Source organism: Propithecus coquereli, unplaced genomic scaffold, assembly GCF_000956105.1.
Source record: "Propithecus coquereli isolate 6110/MARCELLA unplaced genomic scaffold, Pcoq_1.0 Scaffold776, whole genome shotgun sequence".
NCBI lineage: Eukaryota > Metazoa > Chordata > Mammalia > Primates > Indriidae > Propithecus > Propithecus coquereli.
This window is the reverse complement of record NW_012153907.1, coordinates 40,502-51,397: the sequence shown is the minus strand read 5'-3', so window position 1 is coordinate 51,397 and position 10,896 is coordinate 40,502. Positions and strand designations below refer to the sequence as shown.

The window sequence follows — 10,896 nt, the reverse complement described above, 5'->3', positions numbered from 1 at the left end:
GGAAGTATCTGAAAAACAGCATTGCAGAGGGTGTGGCTATGGGGAGAAGTGAAGAACTGGGAATAAGGGTTTGGTGAAGTGTTGTGGTTTTTTTTTTTTCTTTTTGTGCAAGGTGATAAGTTAACTTGTTACTGTTTCATGGATTCTGCCAGAAGACAAGACACTCCAGGGTCAGAGAAAAAGGGCAGTTTATTACTCTTGGCACTGCAAGCAGCAGGCGCTTCTTCTTCATTTGCATCCTGTCTCCAAGGCACCCAAATCCCATGGGGGTGACACAGTGGGATCCTACAGATGCCTGCTCAAGGAGTCTATTGAATTACATGGGAGGAGCATTAGGGTTAGGGAATCCGCTTTCTCAGCCAGCAGACACAAGCCTGACAAGTGTCCGGGGGAGTCGTTACCTTATCCCTCAAGGTTGTTCTCTGCAAACACAAGTCTGAGAAGTGACCCAGGTTAAGAACGTGAGGGCCTCCCATCCTTGGCATGCCCAGCAAGGAAGCTTAGGGCCCATGGAGGACTACCTCTCCCAACACAGGGATTTTTTTGTAGCCAGTTTGTAAAAACAGAGCCAGGAAAATTTAACATTTATTGTGCACTCTCCCTATTCCAGAAACAATGCCATCCTCTAATTCCATAATATGAGCATATAGTTTGTCACTTAATTTTAACAGCTCTGACAAGGAGAGATTATTTTTGCCCCATTATTGATAATAAAATGGAGGGCCAGAGAGATTGGGGAGTTTGCCCAAGTCTATCCAGCTAATAAGTGAGCTGGAAGTGGTGGAGCAGGGGTGCTAACCTGGTTTGTTTATCTAGCACCAAAGCTGGTCAACTTAACTGTTACCGAAAATTTGACAGGTGCGACCTAGGGGAGGACAAGGACTTGACCAAGGTCACTCAGAGGATAGGAGGCAGAGCCGGAACTGAAACCCAAGTCTTCTGACTCCCAGCCTTGGGTCTTCATCTCCAAATAACAGCTTCTGCTCCCCCCTCCCCCATCCCTGTTCTCCCTGGAGATGGGTTCCTGGGGCAGAGGACAAGGATGCTGGTTCTGGGCGAGTCCATCTCGGTGGTTAGGTTTGAAGAAGGGCTCAAGGGATTCAGATTCCCACCCCAGCTCTGTCCCCTTCTCTGGCCAGGCCAAGTGGCGGCGCCTGGCCTCGGAGGGCAGTGCCCGTCTGGACATGTTTGAGCACATCAGCCTCATGACCTTGGACAGTCTGCAGAAATGTGTCTTCAGCTTCGACAGCCATTGTCAGGAGTGAGTCCTTGCCCAGGGCCTGGGAACTTTGGCAATGGATCCAAGGGTATAGGTGGGGGTAAGAGGACAGACCAGGGCAACCAGAAGAGGCTTCCTTGAAGAGCTGTGTCATCGCTCTGCTTGGAAGGATGGGGAAAGGGAGAGAGAAAGCACGGTTTTTACAGGTAGTTGGAACTGTTTGAACGAAGGCAAGGAGCTAGGATGACCATAACACGTGCAGCAGACAACAGAAATGAGGTTGTAGAGATAGACAGGGGCTAGATTTCAGGACATTGAAAACCCAGGCAAAGTGGTATGAACTTTTTCCTGAGGTTCCCAGGGAACCATTGAAGGTGTTTGAGCTGATGATGGGCATGGGCAGAGCTGAGCTCTGTGGAGAGCTGACTGTCATGTGGACACTAGAGGGATCGACTTTGGATGCGAGAGGCTAGGGTGGGGGCTGGGCCATGGACCAGTTAGAAGATGACAAGGTCTGATCTGTGCGGATAGTTTCAGGAAGGAGAAGGGGCAGGACTCGATGCTGGGCAAGAGACAGAGACGCAGAGGAGCTTGATGTCCAAGCTATGCTCTGGCTGCCTAGTGGCACGTAGGCAACTCACAGAGGTGGATGCAGGCAGAGAAGAGGGCTTAGAGAGTCAAGTCCCATGGCTGATGCCCTCTGTGTATCTGTGGGGCCGTCTGTTTCTGGAGACTCAGTTTCCTGATGGGAGGTAGATCCTGCCTGCTGGTGGGAGGTGCTCTTGGTTCTTCAAGTGGGTTACACTGTTTCCTCACTTATTCCTCATCCTACAGGAAGCCCAGTGAATACATTGCTGCCATTTTGGAGCTCAGCGCCCTTGTGGCAAAAAGATACGAGCGGATCCTCCTGCACATAGACTTCCTGTACTATCTCACCGCCAATGGGCGGCGCTTCCGCGAGGCCTGCCGCCTGGTGCACGACTTCACAAATGCCGTCATCCAGGAGCGACGCCGCACCCTCCCCAGTCAGGGTCTTGACGACTTCCTCAAGGCCAAGGCCAAGACGAAGACTTTGGACTTCATTGATGTGCTCCTGCTGAGCAAGGTGGGCTTCCTGGGACCTGCATTCCAGTGCTAGAATGATGCGTGGTGCAGTGGTGCACGTCTGTTGTCCCAGTTCCTGGGGAGGCTGAGGAGGAGGATCTCTCCAGCCCAGGAGTTCCAGGCTGCTGTGTGCTATGGTCTCGCCTGTGAGTAGCCCCCTCACCCCAGCCTGGTATCACTGCAAGACCTTGTCTATAAAAAACAAACAAACAAATGAGGAAAGAATTAGAATTTACGTAGATTGAAGAATGTGGGCTTGATCCAGAGTCATGGAATTTATTTTGCAAATGGGAGGGACAGATTGAGATAGGTTTTGGAGATGCCTCTCTAGAATGTGACCAACGGAGACTGACTGCTTAGTCTGAAACTGTGAAGAGTCTGAGATTTTACTCTACTTACAAGTTTAGAAATCAGCCTGCCACATTTTTATCTGTATGTGAACATCTACATCTATATCTAACTATGTGTGTCTTGTCTATGTGTTTGTGTCTCAGTGTGTGTGTCTGTGTTGACGTCTATGTCTTTGTGTCTGTGTCTATGACCACACTGATGCCTATGTTTTCATCTATGTCTATCTTTGTCTATATGTGTGCGTGTATATGTTTCTATGTCTTTGTCTGTTTGTCCATGTCTTTGTTTCTCTGCATATGTCTATGTATTTGTCTATGTCTATATCTACTCTGACAGGTGCAACCCCTGGATCAGAGAAGCCCATTTGTTACTCACAGCAACAATAGCAGCCGGAGCTGGATTGCAGCCCTGGCTCCCCAGTCCCAAATTCCTCCGAAGGTGATGCAACGCTTCCATCTGTGTGTGTGGCAGAGTTTGCACCATAGGGCAGGGTCCCTGTGTTATGAGTCTTGGAACTTAATAGGGCACCTGGCACATTCCCCCTTCTTAGAGAGAGAGAGAGAGAGAGAGAAGGAGAGAAAGAGAGAGAAAAATATTTTTTCTTAATGTTTTGAAGCATAAAAAAATCCTCTCCGGTGAGATGCCAAAGTGTATAGATTTACAATCCAAATGTTTCCAAGGCAGATAAGATTCTCTGGATTTATTACTCTAGAACGTGAGCAAGTATCTTTCGAGCAATACTTAATCTCTGACTTCCAAGGCAAATGGCCATTTCATTATCCTGCAACCCAGGCTTCCAGGAACTTTTTCCTTAGAAAGCTCTCATCATGCAGAAACATAAACATTTTCATGGATCATTGATTCCTCCCACCAGGAGCAAAAGAGGAGGCAAGGAAGCCAGGGAGGAAGCCTGTCGGGGGAGGGCTCTGGCAGTGGTGACCAGGAGAGGTCTAGGAGTGCTGGGTGGGCTTGGGCTTCTGGAAGGAGGATGAATCTCTGAGATTGTGTCAGGTCAGACTCAGGAGCCAACAGAGCTAGTGTGATTTGGGGGATCTTGCCTTCTCTGTCCAGGATGAAGATGGGAAGGATTTGTCAGACGAGGACATAAGAGCGGAAGCTGACACCTTCATGTTTGAGGGTGAGGGTCCCAATGTGGGACTACAGTGGGGACAGGGGTCTCTCCATCCCAGGGACTTGATGGGTGGACCCTGGATCATTCCTTTCTGCCCATCCTCTCCCTCCTCCCAACCTCCCCGAGAGCCTCAATATGGGGCGCTGTCCACACCCTGGTGCTGAAGTAGCCCAGAGACTCAAGCCTGCCTGGCTGCCCCTCAGGCCATGACACCACAGCCAGTGGCCTCTCCTGGATCCTGTACCACCTTGCGAGGCACCCAGAATACCAGGAGCGCTGCCGGCAGGAGGTGCGAGAGCTCCTGGGGGACCGTGAGCCTGACGAGATTGAATGGTGAGTGCAGGTGCTCGTGGCCTGGTCCTGAGCCCCTCTCATTGGCTCTGCTGCCCAGGTGGGGAGAGGGCAGATGGTTTTTTTTTGCTGATTTTGCCGCTATTGCTTAGTGGAAATGTGAGCAGAGACCACAAGCAGAGCTTGGCATGCAGCTTGGCTAGTAGGGGACAGGTTGCAAGCTTTGGGGACAAAAATATCTGGACTGCGGAGAAAATTAGTGACAATATGTGATGGTACTTCTATGACTTTGACTATTTTAGATGCATCAGATACGTGAGATCATGCAGTATTTTTCTTTTTGTGCCCTGCTTGTTTCACTTAGCTTAATGTCCAAATTCTATTGCAAAGACAGAATTTCCTTGTTTCTTAAGGCTGATTAGTATTCCATTGTGTGTATATAGCACGGGGAAAATGAGTGTTAAATTGCAGAAACAATGATAAGAACACATTCTTCTTGCACTAAATGGGACATTACAGAGAAGACTAGGGTTATCCTTGACATTCTTCCCACCCAACTTAATCCTCCTCCTTTCTCCTGAGGGGTCTCTAGAGCTAGGGATCTGCTATCTGTTTGTCTGTCTATCTATCTATCTATGTATCTATCTCCATGTGTATATCCATATACATTTTGCCCTTTGGTATCATACACACACACACACACACGAACACACACACACACACACATTTTGTAACTTGTTCCTTTAACTCAGCAGGATGTATTGCAGCTCTTTCTGAGTGCTGCATAAGAGTGCATAGTTTATTCAGGTCACTCTATGTTATGTTGAAGACACTTAATTAAACATTTCCAATTATGATAGATATTGCCGAATTGCCTTCCAGAGTCTCTGTGCTGATTTACCTTCCAGACTGCAGTCTGTGATAAGACTGGTGATCCTTATTTCCTCCTTTTGCATAGTATTGCATTGTGTGGATGTACGTAATTTATCTAAACATCTTCTCATTGATGTATGTTTGGATTGTTTCAGATTTTGCTCAGTTAAACGTGGTGCAGTCGGCGTGCGCGTACAGTGTCCATTGCTTATGTGGGAGCACCTCTGCAGGACAAAGTCCCGGAAGTGCAATTGCTGAATTAAAGACGATTTGCATTGTGCAATTTTGCTTATAATTACAAATCCCTTCCTATTAGCTGAATTTGACGTTACCAGCTTTCCCATAATTTTACCAATAGCATTATCGTATTATTGAATTTTAAGTCTTTGTCAATTTTCATAGTTCTTTTAATGAACATTTCTTTAAATAAGAGTGACTTTGAACATCTTCTGCACATGTTGATAAGTCATTTTTTTATAGGAGTGGTTTTCAGTTATTTTTTTGCTTTTTATTTGGATCATTTAAAAATTTGTTTTTAAGAATGTGTATTAAAATTAATCTTTTTTGTTTTGCATGAAAAATATTGCCTTTTAATTGTGAGGTGGGTACTTTCAATTTATTTTTGCGAGGTCAAATTTGTCCAAATTTTCTTTTACAGTCACACCATCGATCCACTCCCCAGGGTTTTGTGGGCCTTCCTTTACCAAATGTGAAGTTTTCACTTATTCATGTGTCTGAGTCTGAGCTCTGTATTCTGTTCCGTGGGTCTGGTTTTCTGTTTCTGCAGCCGTGCCACACAAGTTGTATTACTCTGACTTTGCAATGGGTCTTAGACTCTGGTAGGGTGACTCCTCCCTCTTTAATATTTTATTTTCATATTGGCCTAGCTCTTTGTGGTCTTTTATTCTTCCAGAAAGGCTTTAGAGTAAGTTTATTAAGTGCCTAAAAAAACTCAGGTAGATTTAATTTGAAGCGAATATGTCCTATGGGTCGACTTGCATATCTGATTGATATGTGGAAAATGGGTTAACTCATAGTATTGACACATACTATCCTAGAGTGTGGAATTGATATCCACCTAGTCAAGTAATCCATAGTCTTTTAATAGACTTTAAAATATTTGCTTAGAGATCTTATGCATGTGTCATTAAATTAACCCCTAGATACTTTCATTGCTATGGAGAAATGTTATTTTTTATTTGGGTTGAGTGAAATTTATAAGTTTATTTGGAATATACAGACTTTGTGTTTCTCGCTAAGTGTAATCCAAGTATTTTACATTATTATTATTATTATTAGCATCTTTTCTTTTATTATTTTTCCCAGATGGTTATCATTTCTACATAAAAACTAATGATTTATGCACACCAATTTTGTGTCCAATGAACATAGCAAATGCTACATATGGTGTCTCATATCGATAGGATCATATAAATAAGATCATTTAATCTATCAGTTACAGGTCATTTAATAAAAGCTCTTGGGACAACTGGGAACTGCCTGTAAAAAAGTCATTTCAACCTTCTTCTCCTATCATATGACAAGATGATGTCCACATAAATCAAGTATTTGAAATTTATAAAACAAGAAATCTTAAAAGCTCTAAACCATGTGAAAATTATTTTATAGCTCCAGAGTAGGGAGAATCCTATTTTGACACAAGTCCCAGGAGATATACAAGAATAGACTGGTAAATGAGGAATGACACAGAATAGTGCATACAACATATGGCATGCTACTATATATTTTTCTAATGCTTAAATGTAGCTATACAAGAATGCATTAAAAACAACCTAGGAAACCTGTGTTTGTGTATGTGGCACATAGGTGGTTTGAGCCATAGAAGTGGGTTATGTTTTATAGTTTCCAAATTTTGAAACAGTTAAGTGTGTTAGGTAGTGACATTTTAAATAGCCACACAAAAAGGAGAAAGATTAGGGAAAAGAATTGAGCTCCCTTGCTGGATCTCCAATGTTTATAAGATTTGCCCAGTGGAATCTCTTGTGTTTTCTAAGCATGAAATCAGTATCTGCCAAAATGATACATTTACCCCAACATTTGAAATTGCATTACTCTCCTTTTATTCTTATCTAATTGCATTTGCTAGTATCTCAAGTACAGTGATAAATAAAGCATTGGATCCGTGTGTTTTTTTCTTACAGTGTATTTTCTTTATTTTTATGTAAAGTTGTTAACTTTTTACGTTTTGCTTTTGACTGTTGTATTTTCTTGAAAAATGTCCTTTAGAAATACCTGCCTAAACACTTGTACTTTTCTCATTCTCTGCTCTTCTGATTTTTTCTGCTTTTATAATTCTCAAATGTTTGATTCCTGTGCAACTTACTTTGTTATAGGGAGAAAAGGTCTCATTGGGAAACAGTGGCCAGAGGATTCTATTTCTGTCTTTGCTCCCTAGACATTAATGATTGGTGGGTGGGGGGTGTTTCCACAGGGACGACCTGGCCCAGCTGCCCTTCCTCACCATGTGCATTAAGGAGAGTCTGCGCCTGCATCCTCCAGCCCCAATGATCTCCCGACGCTGCACCCAGGACATTGTGCTCCCAGATGGCCGGGTCATCCCCAAAGGTGCCCACAACGGCAGGGGGAGGAGGCTCCTGGGCAGGAAGAGGGGCCCATCAGGCAGTGGGGCCCTGTCCTGACTGCTCCCTCCTCTTCCACAGGTGTGATCTGCCTCATCAGTATTTTCGGGACCCATCACAACCCAGCTGTGTGGCCGGACCCTGAGGTGCTACATGACCCCCATTTTACCCATTCCAGGGGTCCTACAAAGAGAAGGGCTTTGACAGGGAAATCTGAGATCTCCTCTCTCTCCCACTACCAGACACTCTCATCTGTCTCTCCAAGGCTGGCTGTCCTGGGGGACCCACCCAGCAAGCCTGTCTCCCTCTCGCCCCCAGGTGTATGATCCCTCCCGCTTCAACCCAGAAAACGTCAAGGAGAGGTCACCTCTGGCTTTCGTTCCCTTCTCTGCAGGGCCCAGGTGAGGGCAGTGGGTATCTGAGGTGGGGATGGGGTGACGGGTGTGGGGGTCTGGGCATGACAGTGGGAAGAAGGGGTAAACTGTAGATGGTCAGAGTTCCAGCCCTCTTCCCATGCCTCCTCCAAGGTTGTGGACAAAGGTCCACAGATCCGGGTTGTGTAGGTCCCAGAGCGGACCACAGTGTGCTCAGAACCCCCTCCCCCTCTGCTGTTGCGAGTTGGGGGCTAGATTCTGGTCCAGGATTGGGGTACATGGAAGCCCACATGGGGGTCCCTGGCACGGTTATACCCCCCTCTGCCCTTCAGGCCAATGAGGTTGAGGGTGGGGGTCCCAGGCCAGGTTCCAGGTGCAGTGGGGTCCGGATGGGGGTCCTGGGTGCCGTCACTGTCCCCACCTCCACCCCCAGGAACTGCATCGGGCAGACCTTTGCCATGACGGAGATGAAGGTGGTCCTGGCGCTCACACTGCTGCGCTTCCGCCTCCTGCCCGACGACACTGAGCCGCGCAGGAAGCCAGAAATCATCCTGCGAGCTGAGGGCGGCCTCTGGCTGCGGGTGGAGCCGCTGACTGCCGGCCAGCAGTGACCCACCGCTGCAGGCTTAACACCCACCATGGCCCCGGCCACCTGCCTTTGCAGATCACCAGGAATAAAAGTGTGCTGTCACCTGTGCCTGAGCCTTGCCTAGAGCCATCAGGGGTGCTTGGGGACTGCGGGGATCCAGGGCCGTGTGCATGGGTGGGTGGAGGTGGGGCTGGTGTTTCTGACCCCAAATCCTCACTGCCTCTCTGGCTGACCACAGGCCCTCAAGCAGATCCTGGGTTCTCTGAGAACCCAAGTGTCGACTTTCTCCGTAGGGAAGCAAGGGAGGTGTTTGAGCAGGAGGACTAGCTTAAGGACAGATTTAAGGGGCAAGATTGAGGCTCTGAGTCAGCGAGTAAACAGTAGAGGCAGGTCCCTTATTCTGGACAACAGGTGCTCACCTCCCTCCCCCGGGCTGGACTTTCCCCCCCCACCCTTTCCCTCTCCCTCTTCCTCCTTCTCTCCGTCTCCCTGTCTTTCTGGAGAGGTGCGGATGGTGCATCTCATGCTATTGGGGTCTGATAGAGACTCCTCTCCCCTGCGGTGACTCCAGACCTCCACGGTGAACAGAGTGAGAGGAACAAAGAACAGGACACTGAAGGAAACTCACTAGAGCCTCAGCCTCCTCAACGTCTTCCTAAATTCAGCAACCGGGAAGGGCTCTTTAGCCTGCCTGCCCCCTCCCACCACCCGAGACTGTTGGTGGCATCAGGGCCCACGCACCTGCCAAGAGCCCTGATGGGGAGTGAAGCTAACACAAAGAGAACAGATGCAACAACAATCACCACGGTCACTCACTCGCCAGCAGGGCAGCCCATGTTCACCCTCATTCTCCTAAGAGGGTGAAAGAGAAAGAACCAGATGAAACAGAACTGGCCCACAGGTTACAGACGCAACGGAAGAAAGAGAAGACGGCCCAAGAAGTTGCTCATTTCTATTTGTCGCAAGCTCGGCTGAGCAGGAGAGACAGCTACCTGTCACGTGTGACCCAGACAATGAAGATAACACGCCCAAATTGCCAGTCAAGACTTCCATCCCGTGCTGTGACAGTACAAGCACGAGGCTACAGCACAGAGCATCAGCTCCCCCCGTCCTTTTCCCCGCCATCTGGTGGATCACACAGACGTGGGGTGGCTCACCGTGGTGGAGTCCCTCAACAAAAGGCTCGTGCAGTGCTGTGGATTCAGGGGAGGAAGTAGAGGGAGGGTCAGACGTGGAACTGTACTAAGTACCGAGCCATAGTGGGGAGAAAGTGTCTTCACCTTTCTCCTCTTTCTTCTTGATCAGCAGGTCTTGGCAGAGGTGCCTACGAAAGCCATCTGCTCCTGGTAAAGAGACTTCGAATGCGGGTGCCTGGGCTGGAAATGCAGATGTGTGTGAGATTGTGGCGGTCCCTGCCTGCCCCTGTCCTGGGAGACTGCAGTGCACTGATGATGCACCAGGTCTGGTGTGGGGAGGGCAGTTTCCCCATGAGCCCTGCCAGGTAGAGCCTGTGCAATTGCATAGGTCGGGCTGGAGCGATCACGTGCGGCTGTTTACCCAGGAGCTGGACTCCTCGCTATTCCGTAGAGACACTTGGATGACAGTGCCTCGAGAGAAGACAATGCTGCTGTCAAAACGAGGCATCAGGAAAGGGTTCTCATAAATCACAAACACAAACACAACCTTAAATGGGAAGATCCCTAAACTCGTCTATAAATTCATTGCAGGACAAATAAAAGTGCCAGCAGGGTACTCATGGAACTCGACAAGAAGATTGTAGAGTGTATCTGGAAAAGAAAACTGGCAGCGAATGTATGAAATTTGCGTGAATGTCGCTAGGTATTGACAGGTAACATGCAAAGTAGTTGCTTTTATTATGGTTTCAATGTCTGTGTCCCCTCAAAATTCATACGTAGAAATCCTAACCCCTAAGGTGATGTTGTTAGGAAGTGGGGCTTTGGAGAGGCGATTAGGCGGAGGGTGGAGTCCTCAAGAATGGGATTAGCGCCCTCATAAAAGAGACCCCAGAGATCTTTTCCCCTCCCACCACGTGAGGACACAGCAAGAAGGTGCCACCTATGACCCAGAAAGCATGTCCTTACCAGATACCAAATGTCCTGGCTCCTTGACCTTGGACTTTCCAGATTGCAGAGTTGTGATAAATAAATTTCTGTTGTTTAAAATTATCCAGGTTGTGGCATCTTGTTGTAGCAGCCTGAACATACTAAGGCAATCGGTCAGGGATTTTTCTCATCTTTCTTTCAAGCAAGCATTTTCAATAGCGGTAAATTAATGTGGATAAAAAGAAAGAAAACATGTTTTGGAGTCAAAGAGACAAGATTAACACTTCTAATGTACTTCTT

At 47.4% G+C, this 10,896-nt stretch overlaps 1 protein-coding gene across 1 annotated transcript in view; it reads left to right on the top strand.

Annotated features, from left to right (window-relative positions):
- Positions 1-8,629, top strand: part of LOC105825072 (phylloquinone omega-hydroxylase CYP4F2) — a 76,976-nt gene extending 68,347 nt beyond the window's left edge. Inside the window, exons 5-12 of the mRNA XM_012662749.1 lie at positions 1,140-1,261; positions 2,054-2,324; positions 3,746-3,812; positions 4,010-4,139; positions 7,423-7,556; positions 7,652-7,716; positions 7,889-7,971; positions 8,378-8,629. Coding sequence (XP_012518203.1) covers positions 1,140-1,261; positions 2,054-2,324; positions 3,746-3,812; positions 4,010-4,139; positions 7,423-7,556; positions 7,652-7,716; positions 7,889-7,971; positions 8,378-8,555 — 1,050 coding nt within the window. The 3' untranslated portion in view covers positions 8,556-8,629. The remainder of the gene's footprint in view (positions 1-1,139; positions 1,262-2,053; positions 2,325-3,745; positions 3,813-4,009; positions 4,140-7,422; positions 7,557-7,651; positions 7,717-7,888; positions 7,972-8,377) is intronic.
- The last annotated feature ends 2,267 nt before the right edge of the window (positions 8,630-10,896 follow it).